Source organism: Hylobates moloch, unplaced genomic scaffold (assembly GCF_009828535.3).
Source record: "Hylobates moloch isolate HMO894 unplaced genomic scaffold, HMol_V3 SCAFFOLD_14, whole genome shotgun sequence".
In the NCBI taxonomy this organism is placed as follows: domain Eukaryota; kingdom Metazoa; phylum Chordata; class Mammalia; order Primates; family Hylobatidae; genus Hylobates; species Hylobates moloch.
The window spans coordinates 63445080-63464210 of NW_026652289.1; the positions used below are offsets into that span (position 1 = coordinate 63445080).

At 53.1% G+C, this 19131-nt stretch overlaps 2 protein-coding genes across 2 annotated transcripts in view; both read left to right on the forward strand.

Annotated features, from left to right (window-relative positions):
• The window catches only part of IGDCC4 (immunoglobulin superfamily DCC subclass member 4), a 40607-nt gene extending 29513 nt beyond the window's left edge, over window positions 1-11094 (forward strand). The window contains exons 12-21 of the mRNA XM_032174288.2: window positions 96-332; window positions 485-586; window positions 2415-2598; window positions 3342-3469; window positions 3775-3945; window positions 4169-4306; window positions 6127-6232; window positions 6702-6930; window positions 7647-7808; window positions 8343-11094. Of these exons, the coding sequence (XP_032030179.1) occupies window positions 96-332; window positions 485-586; window positions 2415-2598; window positions 3342-3469; window positions 3775-3945; window positions 4169-4306; window positions 6127-6232; window positions 6702-6930; window positions 7647-7808; window positions 8343-8753 (1868 nt within the window). The 3' untranslated portion in view covers window positions 8754-11094. The remainder of the gene's footprint in view (window positions 1-95; window positions 333-484; window positions 587-2414; window positions 2599-3341; window positions 3470-3774; window positions 3946-4168; window positions 4307-6126; window positions 6233-6701; window positions 6931-7646; window positions 7809-8342) is intronic.
• The window catches only part of CILP (cartilage intermediate layer protein), a 195402-nt gene continuing 181153 nt past the window's right edge, over window positions 4883-19131 (forward strand). The window contains exon 1 of the mRNA XM_032175147.2: window positions 4883-4912. The gene's annotated coding sequence lies outside the window, so the exon portion shown is untranslated. The remainder of the gene's footprint in view (window positions 4913-19131) is intronic.

A 19131-nucleotide genomic window follows, 5' to 3' on the forward strand; every position in this document is an offset into this window, starting at 1 on the left:
CCTCATGCCTCTTCCCTGTCTCCTATCCCTGGTCTCCTTCTCCTCATTCTGCATTCTGTTCCTTAATTTTCCCATCCTGCTCCTCTGCCCCCCAGTCCCTTTTGCCCCTGCAGAGTTGAAGGTGCAGGCAAAGATGGAGTCCCTGGTCGTGTCATGGCAGCCACCCCCTCACCCCACCCAGATCTCTGGCTACAAACTATATTGGCGGGAGGTGGGGGCTGAGGAGGAGGCCAATGGCGATCGCCCACCAGGGGGCCATGGAGACCAGGCTTGGGATGTGGGGCCTGTCCGGCTCAAGAAGAAAGTGAAGCAGTATGAGCTGACCCAGCTAGGTGAGGAGGGCTGGGGGGACGGGGAGGGAGGGATGTAGTTTCAGTGGGGACTGGGCAAGCTGTGTGAAGGAGTTAGAGATGGGACGCTCTCTGTGGACGGGAGAGTGACCCCAGATGTCCCCCTAGCCATTAAGCCCTGTAACCTTCCCCAGTCCCTGGCCGGCTGTACGAGGTGAAGCTCGTGGCATTCAACAAACATGAGGACGGCTATGCAGCAGTGTGGAAGGGCAAGACGGAGAAGGCGCCCGCACCAGGTGAGGGTGGTGGGGGAAGAAGGTGGGGAGGGCTCAGGTGAGGGTTCTGCTAGCCGCTTCCTCTTCTTTTCCTTTGGGCCAGCCTGGTGAATAGGCACTTTAGTAGCCTCAGCTCATGCCCAAACCCATTCTCCTAAGATCAGGGGTCCTCTTTTAGCTCCAGAGAGCCTCTGTCACGGAGAGAAGCTTGTTTGTTCACTGTCTTAGGCCTGCCACCTTATTTTCATTAGCCATGAATAGTGCTGATTTCCAAAGTTTGAACAGAGGGAAACCCTGTGGTTGGTCAGTAACTCCTGACCCCAAGTTTGACTGTAAAACAAGTTTTTTTAAAACACATTTGTCTACATCACACTATCAGACTATCTCTCAAGTCTAAGAAGAGTGAGTATCCCTGTGTGACCTAACGGGAAACTGAGGCTCAGAGAGGAAAAGGAACTTGTCCAAGGTCGCACAGAGTCTAGGCTAGAACCGGGACTCCTGGTTTCCAGGCAAAACTCTTTCCACTGCACTACACTGCCTTGTGGCCCTGCATTGGACACCTCAGTTGCCCATCATGACACTCCCTCACCCCTAACTTCCCAGCCATGTGGTTTAGCAGAGGGAGTATTCAACCAGAAGCCATGAAGCTTGGGTTCTTTTTTTTTGAGACAGAGTCTCACTCTGTTGCCCAGGCTGGAGTGCAATGGTGTGATCTCAGCTCACTGCAACTTCTGCCTCCTGGGTTCAAGCAATTCTTGTGCCTCGGCCTCCTGAGCAGCTGGGATTACAGATGTGCGCCACAACACCTGGCTAATTTTTGTATTTTTAGTAGAGACGGGGTTTCACCGTGTTGGCCAGGCTGGTCTCGAACTCCCGACCTCAGGTGATCCACCCACCTTGGCCTCCCAACGTGCTGGGATTACAGGTGTGAGCCAACACACCCAGCTGAGTTCTAATTCCAGTTTGTTCATTTCTTTTTTTTTTTTTTTTTTTTTTTTTGAGACGGAGTCTCGCTCTGTCGCCCAGGCTGGAGTGCACTGGCGCGATCTCGGCTCACTGCAAGCTCCGCCTCCCGGGTTCACGCCATTCTCCTGCCTCAGCCTCTCCGAGTAGCTGGGACTACAGGCGCCCGCCACCACGCCCGGCTAATTTTTTTTTTGTATTTTTAGTAGAGACGGGGTTTCACCGTGGTCTCGATCTCCCGACCTCGTGATCCGCCCGCCTCGGCCTCCCAAAGTGCTGGGATTACAAGCGTGAGCCACCGCGCCCGGCCCAGTTTGTTCATTTCTTCATTCAGCAAATATTTCGCTGAGTGTCTACTAAGTGCCAGCTGCTTTGGGAATTTAGTGGTGGACGACACAAATAAGGTTCCTGCTCTCTTGGGGTTTATGTTTCTAAAATAAACACTTATAAATATAGTGTTTATTATATTTCAATTTCCTATCTATTTTTAAAATATTAAATAATTTAATCCTCATAACAACCCCATGAGGTAGGTACTATCATTAGAATAGTGAATGGAGACACAGAGAAGGTAAGTAATTTCTCCAAGGTCACACAGCTAGTAAGTGTTAGAGCACTTGGTTCCAGAGTCTGGTTCCATGGTTATTCATTGCTGTGATTTGCTGCCTCTCTCTTTATTACGTTCTTACAGACTAGTGTTCCACAGTCAAAAATCAAATTCTTGAACGTCTCAATTGCCTTATCTGTGAAGTAGGAATGATGCCACTCAACTCACAGGATCAAAGGAGAGGGTCAAAGAAACAGCCTTGGGAACTGTAAACCACTATACATATTTAAGGATGAATATCCTTCCTCCCTTCCTCACACTCTAGTTTTCACCTTTCAGACATGCCTATCCAGAGGGGACCACCCCTGCCTCCAGCCCACGTCCACGCGGAATCAAACAGCTCCACATCCATCTGGCTTCGGTGGAAAAAGCCAGACTTCACCACAGTCAAGATTGTCAACTACACTGTGCGCTTCAGCCCCTGGGGGCTCAGGAATGCCTCCCTGGTCACCTATTACACCAGGTGGGGACTAATGCCTTTACTAATGTAAAGAAGGGAGGAAGAGCAGGTGGGGGGTGGTGGTGGGAAGGCAGCAGGTGGTGATCAGGGAAGGGCCTCTGGGATTCAGGAACATGTCATGGCTCACCCGTTACACTGAGGCCACACAGAGGGGCTGCACAGGGTCCACGTCCTTGCCTGCTGACTAGATGGTAGCGAGGAGGCCATCCAATCCCGTCCCCTCACAACAGAGCCTTGTTCTCAAACTCTGGAGAATGTGACACAGGACAGACCTGTTTCTCCAACCTCAGAGGGCTCCCAGTCTGATGGTGAAGAGAACCCTGCCCCTGTCCTCAGAGCTGCTCCCTCCACCCTGTCAGATGGGGAGACAGAGCCTGAGGAGCCTGAGGTTTGGGAGAGGAAAGTCGCATAAAAAGCAACTGATATATACAATTGCCATGAAGGCAAAATTAAGCCAAAGAAAAGATGCATCGGAGATGATTCCATAGGTGGAGAATAACTTGGATTAATCCAGGAAGGTTTCCTGGAGGAAGGGGCCTGGTTTCGAGATTGGACTCAGAGCAGCATACATCCAGACTTCTCTGTAGGTCCCTGGGTGGTGGTAGTGGCCTCCGGGCCAGGGAGCAGCTTCCCTTCCCAGGGTAGAGACTGGGGCTGGGGCTGACTGCAGGGGAGTAGATTTGGAGGGGTCTGCCCTGCTGGGAGAGTGTGCCTGCGAGCACCAGTCACGTTTCTTGCCTTAGCAGTTCTGGAGAAGACATCCTCATTGGCGGCTTGAAGCCATTCACCAAATACGAGTTTGCAGTGCAGTCTCACGGCGTGGACATGGATGGGCCTTTCGGCTCTGTGGTGGAGCGTTCCACCCTGCCTGACCGTGAGTGGCTCCCAGCCCCTTGCCACCAACCCATCTTTTACCCAACTCCTTCTTGCCCCAGCAGCAAGAAACATACCTCAGAACCCCAAGGTTTGGGCAGAGCTGAGGGCAGAAGAGTTTCTGGGAGGGGAGGAATGTTAAGTCCCTCCAACCACACACACTGTTTTCTAGAATTCCCCAACTAGAAACCAGACCTCATCTTCGCTTTGTGGCTTGTTCCATGAAGGAGGAAGAAGGGAGGTCATGTCCTCATGCTCTGTCCCCCAGCTCTGACGTCTCTCCCCATCTCCTCTCCTGTACCCCAGGGCCCTCCACACCCCCATCCGACCTGCGACTGAGCCCCCTGACACCGTCCACGGTTCGGCTGCACTGGTGCCCCCCCACAGAGCCCAACGGGGAGATCGTGGAGTATCTGATCCTGTACAGCAACAACCACACGCAGCCTGAGCACCAGTGGACCTTGCTCACCACGGAGGGTGAGGGCTCCCGCCCCAGGGCACCTGTGCAAGAGCTTCCCAGCCTCTCCCGCTTCCAGCAGTGAGAACAGTGCTGGGGTTTGTTCCAGGGGCTTCTGGGAGAAGCAGGCAGAAGCTGCTGCCTAAGTGGAGAGCAGACTTTCCCAGTCCCACTTCCCTGCCCACCTCTGCATCTACCCACCCCGTCCACCATCCCTGCTCTCCCTGCCTCCCTCACCCCCAGGAAACATCTTCAGTGCTGAGGTCCATGGCCTGGAGAGCGACACTCGGTACTTCTTCAAGATGGGGGCGCGCACAGAGGTGGGGCCTGGGCCTTTCTCCCGCCTGCAGGATGTGATCACGCTCCAGGAGAAGCTGTCAGGTATGAGCGCAGGGCAGCCCAGGTTTCCCAGAAGCCCCTGGAGTTGACTTCCAAGCCCCTGCCTGTGGACACAACTACAATTTCATTGTTTTGCACAGCCGTCCTCCAGGTTTGGTGGGGGCAGAGCAAATGTGAAGGGGAAATAGGTGTGGTTCAGTGATAACTTGGTTCAGAGGTCAGGTTTGTGGGGGATTGGCTTTTTTTTTTTTTTTGAGATGAAGTTTCACTCTTGTTGCCCAGGCTAGAGTGCAATGACGTGATCTTGGCTCACTGCAACCTCCGCCTCCCAGGTTCAAGCGATTCTTCTGCCTCAGCCTCCCAAATAGCTGGGATTACAGGCACACACCACCATGCCCAGCTAATTTTTGTATTTTTAGTAGAGACAGGATTTCACCATGTTGGCAGGCTGGTCTCAAACTCCTGACCTCGTAATCCGCCCACCTTGGCCCCCTAAAGTGCTGGGATTACAGGCGTGAGCCACCATGCCCAGCCAATTTTTGTATTTTTTAGTAAAGACGGGGTTTCACCACATTGGCCAGGCTGGTCTCAAACTCCTTACCTCAGGTGATCCACCTGCCTCATCCTCCCAAAGTGCTGGGATTACAGGTGTAAGCCACTGCATCCAGCTGGGACTGGCTTTAGAGACCAGTTTCTTTGGGAAATTGCTTTGATTGGAGGATTAACTTGGTGAAGTGATGAGCTTTATGGGGTGGAGGTGGACAGCAGGACTGGCTACATAATTTCCAGGGCCCAGTGCAAAATGAAAAGGTGCTATCCCTTATTTTAAAAATTAGAGGTCGGACGGCCGGGCGCGGTGGCTTACGCCTGTAATCCCAGCACTTTGGGAGGCCGAGGTGGGCGGATCACGAGGTCAGGAGATCAAGACCATCCTAGCTAACATGGTGAAACTCTGTCTCTACTAAAAATAAAAAATAAAAAAAAATTAGCCGGGTGTGGTGGCAGATGCCTGTAGTCCCTGCTACTCCGGAGGCTGAGGCAGGAGAATGGCGTGAACCCGGGAGGAGGAGGTTGCAGTGAGCCGAGATCATGCCACTGCACTGCAGCCTGGGCAACAGAGCGAGACTGCGTCTCAAAAAAAAACTAAAGGTTGGGCATGGTGGCTCATGCTTGTAATCCAGAGTGCTCATGCACTTTGGAAGGCTGAGATGAGAGGATAACTTGAGGCCAGGAGTTGGAGACCAGCCTGGACAACATGGTGAGACCCTGTCTCCACAAAATTTTAAAAATTATCTGGGTGTGGTAGCTCATGCCTGTGGTCACAGCTGCTTGGGAGGCTGAGGTAGGAGGATCACTTGAGCCCAGGAGGTTGAGGCTACAGCAAGCCGTGTTCATGCCACTGCACTCCGGCCTAGGTGACAGAGCAAGACCCTGTCTCAAAAAAAAAAAAAAATCCGAATTTTAAGGTGGTGACAGCAGAGCATTAACTCAAGCGTGGGGCCCATCCAAGCGTGGGGCCCATCCAAGCGTGGGGCCCAACCAAGCATGGGGTCTGCGCACCTGCACATGTTGCACACCCATGCAACAGCCCTGGGAACAGGCAACACGTGCTTCACCAAAGGCCAGTTTGAGGCAGAGAGACCATAACTTCTGGGTGTGTTTTGGGGAGGACAGTCAGAGGGAGAGGTAGTAGTAGTTTTTGTGAGGCTCAGAGCCCTCCTGTCCTTGTGTCAGAAGATTGTGAGCATCTGAAGGGTGAGGGTCCAGCTGGTGTCTCCTGAGAAAGCTATGGATAGTCCTGATCTATGCCCTGTGCCCTTCTTCTGTCCTGACCTGCTCTGTGCCTCTCTCTCTTCCACCAGACTCACTGGACATGCACTCAGTCACGGGCATCATCGTGGGTGTCTGCCTGGGCCTCCTCTGCCTCCTGGCCTGCATGTGTGCTGGCCTGCGCCGCAGCCCCCACAGGTGAGCAGGGGAGCCAGTCTGACTTCAGGAAAGGGAGACTTCCAGGAAGGGCTAAAGAATGGGCCATCAGGGAAAGTGGCCATGACTTGCCCGTGGCACTCCCAGGACCCCCGTTAAAGTTAGGACTCTGGGATGAAGGAATCAGGGATGATGTCCTCATGAGAATGGGGAGTGGACTTAGGGGAGCCCCAGGCTACCCCCCTCAGCAAGGCCAACAGAACTGCCTGGCTCTTACTTCCTCTGTAGCTGCCAGCATCTTGGAAAGAGCGGCCCCAAATCTCCAGATGCCTGGAGCCAAGGGAAGAAGAGCCCTGTTTATAGCATCAGGCTGTTTTGAACAATAGCAGTTTTTCTTACTCATTGCACAGACCAGGGAGGCAAGTCCCAGAGATGGGCAGGAACCTGATCCCAGGCCCGCCCCGACCCCTTACTCTGACCGCTATGCCTTGTTTTCCGTCTTCCCTTCCAGGGAATCCCTCCCAGGCCTGTCCTCCACCGCCACCCCTGGGAATCCCGCGCTGTACTCCAGAGCTCGGCTTGGCCCCCCCAGCCCCCCAGCTGCCCATGAACTGGAGTCCCTTGTGCACCCCCATCCCCAGGACTGGTCCCCGCCACCCTCAGACGTGGAGGACAGGGCTGAAGTGCACAGCCTTATGGGTGGCGGTATTTCTGAAGGCCGGAGTCACTCCAAAAGAAAGGTAGGTCAGAGCCCCACATTGCGACTCATTTCTAAATAGGACACCAGGGGGCGACAGAGCACAACGCGTGGCTATGCGAGCACGGCTCTACCTCCTCTTCGGAGCCGGCTGCGGACGCTAGGGCCTCTCTCCCTCCTCCACGGAATGGTTGGCTGGTCAGGGAAGCACATGGGCCTCCATACCCTGGCAGAATAGGTCAGCCTGGTTCTCACGAAGGAAAGGGCCTCCCAGCAGGTGACCCAGGGTAGCCAGAACACCCAGCTCCCTCCTCATCCCTGGAGCTGGGGAGACTTCTGAGACCCAGACATCCCTGTGTGGGGAGAAGAGGCCAGTCGGCTTGGCTGTGGCCAAGTGAGACTGGGACCGGGATAAGGTGAGGCCTTCGCAGGGCTGGTCCCTTTCATGCTGGCAAGGGTGGCACATCCCACCCGACTCCGACCCGTCCTCCCTCACCCTCTCCCCGCCTGGCTCGGACACCGCGGGCTTTGCAGAGCGTCTGGTGTTCCGCTCCTCTGCAAGAGGACTCATCCTCAGATTCCCCCGCTGACTCTGAGCCCTTTCCATGCTCCTTGCCTGAGCCTTGGAGAGGGAGAGAGCAGCGGGTGACAATCTGGACCCTGCTCCCCCGCGGCCCATCCCAATTCCCTCCCCTGGGCTTCCCTCTCCCAGCCAATCCTGGTGGTGCCCCTTAGTGTCCCCTTCTTTCCCCCGTGCAGATCTCCTGGGCCCAACCAAGCGGGCTGAGCTGGGCTGGTTCCTGGGCAGGCTGTGAGCTGCCCCAGGCAGGTCCCCGGCCGGCTCTGACCCGGGCCCTGCTGCCCCCTGCTGGAACTGGGCAGACGCTGTTGCTGCAGGCTCTGGTGTACGACGCCATAAAGGTCAGCGTCTTGGAAGGAAGGGGCAGGAAAGGAGGAAAGGGTCTCTCTGCTTGTGAAGAGGAAGTAATGAGTTCTCTGGAGACCTCTGGGTGGTAACTTCCGCGGGGATAAAAGTCTAGCCAGGAGACCCCTGGAGCCTCCAAAGGTTGAGTAGGTGGAGGGCAGGCCAGTTTGCAGGAACCTGTTTCAACCTGGGTTACAAACAGTCCCTCCTCTACCCGGACCTAAGTGGGCCACAGCAGTTCCGTGGATCTGAGGGTGTGGCTGGCCTGAGTACGCTCAGCCCTTCCTCCTGTCCCCAGTGGCCCTGACTGAGTCTGGTACTCCTGAAACTCCTGGACGAGGGCAAATGGGAAGTATTCCATCATTCCCTGACTTTGTATAGGTTCGAATAGTTCTTGTGTATCCTTTACCGGCCTCCATGTGATACCTACTCTGATGGAGGGTCAGACTTTCTGCCCCATGTACGCTGGTCATTCAGATGATTACTCTCAGTAATGGTCACTTTGTCTTTGTGTTCTCTGCTCTGATCAGGGCAATGGGAGGAAGAAGTCACCCCCAGCCTGCAGGAACCAGGTGGAGGCCGAAGTCATTGTCCACTCTGACTTTAGTGCATCTAACGGGAACCCTGACCTCCATCTCCAAGACCTGCAGCCTGAGGACCCTCTGCCTCCGGAGGCTCCTGATCTCATCTCGAGTGTTGGGGATCCAGGGCAGGGGGCAGCCTGGCTGGACAGGGAGCTGGGAGGGTGTGAGCTGGCAGCCCCCGGGCCAGACAGACTTACCTGCTTGCCAGAGGCAGCCAGTGCTTCCTGCTCCTACCCAGACCTCCAGCCAGGCGAGGTGCTAGAGGAGACCCCTGGAGACAGCTGCCAGCTCAAAGCCCCCTGCCCTCTAGGAGCCAGCCCAGGCCTGCCCAGATCCCCGGTCTCCTCCTCTGCCTAGCTCTTCCCAGAGGGTGTGGTTTGGGGCAGGCAGGTATGGATCACATAGGATGTGACACCTGTGGCCGTGTATGTCCACATGTGTGCCTGTAGATACATCATCAAGCCCTTTGGAGCTTCCTAAGGTGCTTTGGCTGTGGGGAGAGGAAGACATGGATTATTCACTCCCCCCATACTCTTTGTGATACACATGTGACATGTGAAAGACATACGAGACACTGTTACATGTGATGTGCACATGTGTGAAGTGCATGTATGTGTACTGGTTGTTAAGCTGGGAAACCGTGGCCCAGGCAGTGGTCACTACAGCCTGATTGGTCCTCCAGGTCAGGACAGTGCCCCACAGTGGTCAGTCCCCAGCCCTGTGGGCCCCCACCTCCATCACCCAGCCTTTTATTACACACTCTGAGAGTGTCTCCAATGCCTGTCTGACAAAGACAGTCCCAGCCCATTTTCCTGTCTGGCTGGGTTGAGTGCAAGCAGGCTCTGAATGCCTAGCATTTTAGCCGCATCACCTCCCAGCTCCTTATTGCCCAAATAGAGAGGGTGGCCCTGGCTCCCCTCCGAGCAACTCTGCATTTAATTTTATAATTTGGGAAGTGCCTGGTTTTGAAAATCCGCTTTCTCTCGCTCTTCCCCTCCTTCCTTGCCCCTGGCTGCTCTAGTGTTCTGTCTCCCAGTCACCTCGCTCTCCGAGCACCAGTGCCCTTCTCCTGCTCCCAGATACTGTTTCCTTTCCTCTCTCCTGTTTTCCTTCCTCTGCTATCTCTCTCACCCCTCCCAGGCTGTGTCATCTGGTTCTCCTGCCTGGGTTCAAACTCTGCATCCTTCTCTAACAACGTGACTACCTCATGTCTGCTTCAAGGCCCCCGTGCCCCTCCTGTATCCACGGCTGCCATGCCCTCGCCTGCCATCCTCCTGCCTCCTCTTCACTCAGTGCTTCTGCTTGCCCTGCCCCAGGCAGCCCACCCACGCCCAGTGCGGGTGTGGAGAAGACCTTCTGGCTTCCCTGCATCTTGCCTTTGGGATTGGGATCCAAGGGTTCTCCATGGATGGATCCAAGTCATAGAGGGGAATGTTCGAGACAGGGAAGGGGACTGTCATCCAGAGGCTCAGAATAAAAAGGTGCCCTCCCTTCTATGCAGGGGGGCAAGTTTACTGGATGGAGATGATTTAGGCCTTTCTTCCAGAAGAAGCTAAAGGAAGAGAAGGGGAGTGAGAGTTCAGGGAGGCTCTTCCCACCCTGTGAGGCTTGATTTGATCTGGGTTGGGGATGACAGGAATCTCACCCTCTGGGGTGCTGGCAGGGAGGTCTTTGCACAGGAAAAGGGGTAGCTCATTTCAGTTTGTTTTTTCTTTAAATTGAATCCTCAAGTCATTTTCTGTTCACCTGCCGCACAGGGACAAGCTTGACTTCTATTTTCTGTGTAGTGAAAACAATGTCATTTATTTGGTTTTTCAGCTCAGCCCTCTCATAGGAGCATAGAATGTTAGGGTCTTTACTCCCTAGTGATGTCTGATTGGCACATCATGAGTTAACTCTGGCTTCTGGGCCAAATTAGAAATAACCAGTCCATTTTTCCTTTTTTTTTAATGGTGAAATGTCTCAGCACAGTTGCGGCTTCCTCAAACCCTGAAAGCATCTGTGTTTATTATACTCGGGTGTCACTCACTGTTGATGTCTGCACCTACGTTTCCACCTCCTCCCCGTCCTTCAGCCAGCCTATGATAACACTAAAGATTATTAATGTTGGTTTTGTATCTCGTTAAAGACAGAATTGTCACTTGTACTATTTCCGTAGCATTCAGCGCTGCTGTGGCTAACACCACTGAGTATGTTTCATCATTGCTCTGAAGGTCAAAAGCCTCATTTTATTTTGCTGGTTTGATTTTTTTTTTTTTTAAAGAAGAAAAAAAAAAACTGCCCTGAATTAAATGGCTGTTTTAACAGTAGGCTCTTAGCATTACACCACATAGTCATTTTTCATGTTCTTGTTTAACAGGCACTGAGGTTCTGGTTTAAATTAAATAGCTGCAAATGAGACAATTTATAACCCATTAGGTGGGGTGGAAAATTGTTTCTCAAAAGCAAATAAGTAATAAATCTGGTATCTGCCTATAACTCACAGTTGATAAGAAAGTGGCCATTTCTCACTAGCATTATATATGATTTGGGCTCTGGGTAATTTGGAAGTGTTAGGTTTGTGTCTTTGTAGCAGTATTTTTATTAGAAAAGAATCTACTGGCCTTTTACAGGGTATTAATCCCTTTGTCACCTACCATTGATGCCTTAAGTTTTTTGAGTCTCAATTAAAAATCTTCCTTTTCTTGATGCATGACAAGTGTAATCAGTACTTGCTCATTTATTTGTCTGTATTTAGTTTATGCTGTACTATTTAATTATCCTTCCAGCGTTTTTTTTTCTCCTTACAAATATGATATTCTTTAGTGTTAAGCTAAGGCATTGATTCATGTATCTGTCCTTATAACGAATTAATAAACTATTTTCCAGAAATGGGGAATTCTCTTTTGGAACCATTGACTATGACTAGAATTTTCCTCAGCCTTTGTGCCCTAGGGAGGTTATTTCTTACTGGGGTGGGAAATGATGTTGTTGTTGTTGTTGTTCCTGAGACAGGATCTCTCTCTGTCGCCCAGGCTGGAGTACAGTGGCACAATCACAGCTCGCTGCAGACTCAGCCTCCTGGGTTCAAGCAGTCTTGTCACTGTAGCCTCCCTAGTAGCTGGGACTACAGGCACATGCCACCATGCCTGGCTAATATTAAAAAAAAAAATTTTTTTTATAGAGATGTGGTCTCGTTATCTTACCCAGACTCGTTATCTTACTCCTGGGCTAAAGCCATCCTCCTGCCCCAGCTTCAAAAAGTGCTCGGATTACAAGCATGAGCCACTGCCCCTTGGCCCAAAATAGTGTTTTGTTTGCTTGTTTGTTTGTTTTTTTCAGACTAATCTCACTTTGTCGCCTAGGCTGGAGTGCAGTGGCGTGATCTCGGCTCACTGCAACCTCTGCCTCCCAGGTTCAAGTGATTCTCCTGCCTCAGCCCCCCGAGTAGCTGGGATTACAGGCGTGCACCACCACACCCGGCTAATTTTTGTATTTTTAGTAGAGACAGGGTTTCACCATGTTAGCCAGGCTGGTCTCAAACTCCTGACCTGACGTAATCTGCCCACCTCAGCCTCCCAGAGTGCTGGAATTACAGGCATAAGCCCCTGCACCTGGCTCAAAATGGTGGTTTCTTTTTTGAGGGTAAAGAGCAGGTGTTCATGGAAAAGAACTAAACCATCTTCCTCCCTCAACAGGCACTTAGGAAGAAGACGTAAACTTAGGAAAGATGCGTTCTTTGATGGCACTTCCTTAGACTCTCTGGGGATCTCTTTCCATCTGGGCACACATTGCTCTGAACTTTTTTGGGTGCAGGAAAGAGGGAACAACTCCAGAGATTTGGGCTCCACAACTATTCTCCTGTATAACTCTGGTCACCAAAATTACTCATGGCCACACAATCACACACACATGCACTGTGTATACAAGCTCAGAGACCCGCACATGCATACTTGCCTTCACAAACACCCTTGTGTCTGTCCGTTAATGCAAATGTGCACACAGTCTCACACACAAAACTCCACACTCACACCCCACACACATCTTGGCATCACAGTTGGCAGCTGCTGTCTGCTAAGATCTTTACAGAGCCCGGAACATGCTTTCTATTGGAGGGAATCAAGAGCTAGAGGCTGCTTTGCTCAGGACCACCCCCAAAGTGGTGGGCCAGACCCAGAGTTAATTGACAGATCAGACAGAGAGATACTGCACATTTTGCACTCGGCAGAATAGCCATTATTTGCATATCACTCTCAGACCAAGGGTTGTGATAAAGAAGAATTAAACCCTTGTCAAAATGAATTTAAAATGACAGCAATTCAAGACACCAATTTGACCTCTTCAGAGTCCAGGACAAGCCAAGAAGGGGTTGTTGAGAATTCAAGCCCTGCAGGAGGGAGTTCCAGGATTTTAGGCCCAGGGAGGGCCCTTCCCCTCCCTTTCCTAAGGCCAGTAGACCACCACTCCCACCCTTTCTCACAATGAAATCCAACAGGGCTTTGGCACATTGGGGTCCTCGACCTAGAATTTTTCCATTGCTTCCCGCTGCTCACATGCCTCATGTCCTGCTTCTCAGGCTCATCTTCCAGTAGCTACCCCAGAGTGAACAGTCCTGAGCTATGCCAACCCCATCACTAGTAAACTGTCCATCTACAGGCACTCTGATTTCTGGAGGCCTGTACTTCCTTACTTATCTGTATCAAAGTTAGTTTTTTGTTTGTTTGTTTGTTTTGAGACGGAGTCTTGCTCTGTCGCCCAGGCTGGAGTGCAATGGTGCAATCTCAGCTCACTGCAACCTCCGCCTCCCAGGTGCAAGCTATTTTCCTGCCTCAGCCTCCCGAGTAGCTGGGATTACAGGCGCTTGCCACCACGCCTGGCTAATTTTTTTGTATTTTTAGTAGAGACAGTGTTTCACCATATTGGTCGGGCTGGTCTCGAACTCCTGACATCAGGTAATCCACCCGCCTCGGCTTCCCAAAGTGCTGGGATTACAGGCGTGAGCCACCGTGCCTGGCCCAAAGTTAGTTTTGTACATGGTCCCAAAGTTCCAGAGCTGGTATCAAAAGAAAGACTTAGTTCTTCCTCTGCCATCCCAGTCCAGTGCCAAAGGAGCAAAGAGCTACATTAGGCCAACTTTTATTATTTATTTCTTTATTGAGACAGGGTCTGTGTTGCCCAGGCTGGAATACAGTGGGACTACAGGCATGCACCACCATGCTTGGCTAATGTTTGTATTTTTTGTAGAGACAGGTTTTCACCATGTTGCCCAGGCTGGTCTTGAACTCCTGGGCTCAAGTGATCTGCCCACCTCGGCCTCCCAAAGTGCTGGGATTACAGGTGTGAGCCAGCAAGCCTAGCCTGCCACCTTTAATTCTCTAGCTCCTAGAACTTAGCAGCTGCTCAATAATTTTGATGGACTAGTCTATCATGTGGACTCAACAGAAGACCATTTAATAGCGAGTGGCTGAGATTCAAGATCTCTGAGGGCTAGTATGGGTATGTCTCTGCTAAAAGACATGCTTATCTTCTGTAACATTCTCACGTGGGACCTCTGTTGTCTCCTTATATGTTCTCTGACATGAACGATTGAGGGCCTTCTTTGTGGCACAGAAACGTTACTGGGAATTTTAACTTTTTATGTGCTTTTCCAGTTACCAGGTCATTTGTCAGGACCCTTGCGGTTTAAAGGTCTCTAGGGATGAACAGGAGAGATAAGATTATTTTCATCCTTCAGATGAGCTCAGAGAGAGTGACTGGGCTAGGCAGCAGGCAGAACCCAGGTCGGAGGCCAGGCCCCTTTAGAGCTCTCATTGTCCTGCTGGGTACGCTCTCTCCAGGCAATCCTCCCCAGCGGAGCGCCAGGACTCCTCAGTCCAGAGAAGCCAATCTTGCAGCTACAGGATCTATCCTTTGAGTGGAAGGACCAGAAATCCATGGAAAACTGAATCTTTGACAACTTTAGGCAGCTTTTTAGAGAATTATCTCTAAAATATGGACTTGGAGGAGGGCGCAGCATAAAGAGTGGGTCAGAGCAAATCCCGCAGCTGTGAGTGTCTTTCCGCAGCCCGGACCCACTCCCCAGTCCGCTGGGTGTCCACTTCCTCAGCCCCCCAGGTCCCGGGCTGGCCAGCGCGGGGAGGGGATACCCGGCTGCAGCCCGGGACGGCGCCGGCCGCTCCAGCCACAGTTCAAAGCGCAGGGGGCGCGTCCGCCGCGCAGCCGGGAATGTCCGGCCGCTTAAAGCGCTCGCCGGCTCTTTTGTTCCCCAGACCGGGCCTCCGGGGAGAGGGGGCTGGGGGAGGGGACCGGGAGCGGAGAGGAGGGGGACGGCGGGCCGGGGAGGAGGGCGGGGCGGCCGCGAGCGGTGCGAGTGTGGAGCGCGCACCCCGGGCGAGGCTGACAGATCGCCCGGGTGGGTGCAAGATGGCGCAAGCAGCGCTCCCCCTGCGCCCCCCGCGCTCCTGAGGAGGCATGCGGCCCCAGTCCCCCACCGCCTGGGCTCGGCCCCGGCCGGAGCCCCAGCCCCGGCCCCGGCGCCGGCCCCGCGGGACGCTGTGAGCCGCGAGAGGCCCGGGAGCCGCGCGTCGCCGAGCCGAGCGGACCGAGAGCCCCATGGCTGTGCAGCGCGCCGCGTCTCCGCGCCGCCCGCCCGCCGCGCGCTGGCCCCGGCTCCTGCTGCCGCTGCTGTTGCTGCTGCTGCTCGCGCCGAGCGAGGGTGAGCGAAAGCGCCCCGACCCGGGCGGTTGCGGACGGAGCCAGTGGAAGGGCGAGCAGGGAGGGAGCGGGCGCGAGGGGCGGACCCGGGGAGAGAGGCGCGGACCTGAGGGCGGACCCCGCGCGGGAGGGACCCAGCGGATCCGGACGGGGGAGAGGGCACCAAGGCCGGACTGTCGGGGGCCCTGGGGGCGTGTTGAGGACGGAGCCCCCCGGAGGAAGAGTGGGGCTGGACCCGGAGCCCAGACTGAGGGGCAAGGAGTGCAGCGAAGCGGGAGCAAGCGGGGCGGGCTGGCGTGGAGACAGGGAAACGAGCCAGGGGAGACCGCACGGCTAAGCGCTGACCGAGGCGGACGAGCTGGGGTGCTCGGTGCCCGGCCGTGGACATAGCCCGAGGCAGCCAAGACAGGGGACAGCAGCCTGGGGAGCGGAGACCGGGACTCTGACGGCTGCACTGGGCGGAGATGGCACGTCCTGCATTTGGAGCTGGTACTGGGCTGAGGAGTGCGCGGGAGAGACCGGATAAGACGAAGGAGATTCCTGGAGGGCGGCGCGTGGCTAGGGAGCGACCCGGGACAGAGCCTGTGAGCCAAGAAGGAGAGAAGAAGCCACACAGAGCGAGAGCGAGCGAGCCGCCGGGATGCTCACGTGCCCCTGCCCTTCCCCGAAGTGTGCACACGCGGAGACCTTGCCCCTGGCTCTCGCGGTCCGCTGGTTCTGCTGCCTGGAGCTCGGCTCTGCTGCCTGGAGCTTGGTCACCACCACCCTGTTCCCTTTAGTGGCTGCAATGGTCCCATCTCCCGGGAGGGGAGTGTAAATCTAGTCCCTTAACCCTCCCACCTCAAGTTCCCCACAGACACTCATCTGGGCTATTCTCTCTCCACTCCTCTCCCAAGAAGTAGAAGCTAGCGTCCGCATCAAGGAAAAACTTTATTCCCCGACAGCTATACCGGGGTTGGATTCGGGGCTAAGACGGGTGAACTCACGACATGGGGAGGATGCGCAGGGGTTTGAATAAGTGCGATCCTAAAAAGTCTTAAAACATTACATCTTCCTGGGCCGGGGACGGGGGGAGGAGGGTGCGGGGGGCGCTGGGCGGGGAATGCCTATAACCCCAACGCCCCTCCTTTCTCCCCACCCACTTCCCCATCTCCCCCAGCCAGAGGGCCGTAGTCTGCTGGGGAGGGGCCAGCTCCAGGATCGCTAGTTATCTGGAAATGTGAGGAGGGGGTCTGTGACTGCCATTTCAGACCAGGTGGGTTCATTCCTCCTCGAGTGGAGTTGTAACTGGTCTGGTAAGTTGCTTGCTGGAGAAGTTGGTGACTTGGCATCGTGCCTGGCATTGGAGTGCTTGTCCCTCCAGCCGGGCTTCTGATTCCCTGATCGGCCTTAACCCCATCTATTCTTTGGCCTCCTTCTTTCCCTGCTCATTTCTCTTCTGCAGGAGCAGAGAGGTTGGCTGGAAGTAAAGGTTCTAGGAGCACCCTCTTCCTTGGTTTTGGGAAACCATAGTTGGTGTTTGCTACTCTTCATCTCTCCCTATGACAAAGGCAAAACGACCAACACCCAGAGTGCCAGAGGAGAGGGGCAATGGGGCCACAACCTAGTCTGTACCCCGGGTACTGGGACCACACACCCTGCTCCCTGCCAGGCATTGGACCAGGCCTCTGATGGGTTTTGGCCAGCAAAAAGAAGCATGATTTATTACTATCTCCCTCTGTATTTCTTTAGAACTTTAAATTTTTCATAGTGCCTTTGAGTCTGTTAATCATGTCGTACAACCCTATGACCCAAGCTCCATTGTTCTTCTTCGATCTAAACAGATGAGAAATGGGGAGCCAGGACATGTTGAATACTTTACCTAAGGTCACACCCTGAAGGTCTGTGAGGCTTCAGTGCTTATCCGGGGTGACCATCGAAGTAGCAGCAGCTGTATTGGAGTCAGTCTTGCTTTTGGGTCTCAGTTTTGCAACTACTGACTGTGAGACCCTGGGCAAGTCACTTGACATCTCTGGGCTTCAGCTTTCTTACCTGTGAAAGAGGAAATAGTACAAAGAATATCCATCTCTGAGATGGTCTGATGATTAAGTAAAGTACCGCCTTGGATGGCACTTTGTAATGCATAAAGTTCTATATATAATAGGAATTCCTGTTAACATTACAGAAACATGGGGATGGGGTGCATAGACCCAAGGAACTTGGAACCATGTGGGTGGAGTTCTTCCTGGATGTTCATTTCACACTAACACCCCTATTTCCTTCCATCTCCCCTTCCCCAATGCAGGTCTTGGCCACTCTGCCGAACTGGCATTTGCTGTGGAGCCAAGTGATGATGTTGCCGTCCCCGGGCAGCCTATAGTGCTGGACTGCGGGGTGGAGGGGACCCCTCCAGTGCGAATCACCTGGAGGAAGAATGGGGTAGAGCTGCCAGAGAGTATCCACTCCACCTTGCTGGCCAATGGGTCCTTGATGATCCGTCACTTCAGGCTGGAGCGGGGAGGCAGCCCTTCGGATGAAGGTGACTATGAGTGTGTGGCCCAGAACCGCTTTGGGCTGGTGGTCAGCCGGAAGGCTCGCATCCAAGCTGCAAGTAAGTGGATATCCCTTGTTTTCCCTTTGTGTAAGCCAGCTGGTGATCCAGGGTCAGCCTAGGGCACAAGGGCAGAGGAAGCAGTCCCATCTTATGCAGCCTTCTGGAGGACTGATTTCTCAGCATGGGTCGGTTTTGAGGTGCCTGGCAGTGATTCGTGGCGGTGGAATTATATCATATGCTTGTTTAACTGACTGGAATGTGAATTGACAAGAATGTAGCCAAACACCCATAGGGGAGTCGGGGAGAAAGCTTTACCCAGTTCTTGGGTCAGCATGTCTTAGTTTCCATATGCCTGTCATACTTTGAGCATCCCGGTTCTCTGAGTTTGATTCTTGTGTATAAAGATAAATCATTCCCATACTTTAAGGGTGATTAAAGAAATTCTTGAAGGGTAATTTTGGCTACATGCAATTTTTAATTATGTGCTTAAACTAATGTAAACCTTTGGGTAGGATAAGACCTCTGTATACCAGTAATGAAATTCTGGAGCTTGTTAATAGTTTGCATTAAAAAAATATGGTAGGATAATTTCAGAATTATCTCAATGATGACATCACTCCTACTCACCTTCATGCTAATGTGTGTTTTTGAATGGGAGAGAAAAGGCAAGGCAAGATGTTTCAGCTCTAGAATTGTGCTTTGCTTGTGCTGCTTGATTGTCAATTGTGGTGATGAAATGATGACTGTGGTTTAACTGCTCTGTCCTGCAAAAATTATGTTATTGTTGAATCTGTGCACACTGGGAGTGTGTTGCATAAACCAAAATTCTCCATGTGTCCCAGGGAGGTAGCGAGCTGTGGGCAGTGGGGTCGTGGTTAAAAAAGAGCAGAAGTTTTTTTTTTTTTTGAGACGGAGTCTCGCTCTGTCACCCAGGCTGGGGTGCAGTGGCGCAATCTCGGCTCACTGCAAGCTCCGCCTCCTGGGTTCACGCCATTCTCCTGCCTCAGCCTCTCCGAGCGGCTGGGACTACAGGCGCCCGCCACCACGCCCGGCTAATTTTTTTATATTTTTAGTAGAGACGGGGTTTCACCGTGGTCTCGATCTCCTGACCTTGTGATCCGCCCGCCTCGGCCTCCCAAAGTGCTGGGATTATAAGCGTGAGCCACCGCGCCCGGCCAAGAGCAGAAGTTTTGGCAAGTGGAAAATGTTCTCCATCTCATATCTCTGGACCTCTGGAAGGGGGTGTCCCTTTAAAGAGGCTGCTTTGACTATTGTTGGTAACAATTCTAGCTAACATTTTTTTTTCTTTTTTCTTTTTTTTTTGTTTTTTGTTTTTTGTTTTTTGAGACAGAGTCTTGTTCTATCACCCAGGCTGGAGTGCAGTGGCACGATCTCGACTGACTGCAACCTCTGTCTCCTGGGTTCAAGCGATTCTTGTGCCTCAGCTTCCCCAGTAGCTGGGATTACAGGCGCGCACAATTACGCCCGGCTAATTTTTGAATTGTTTGG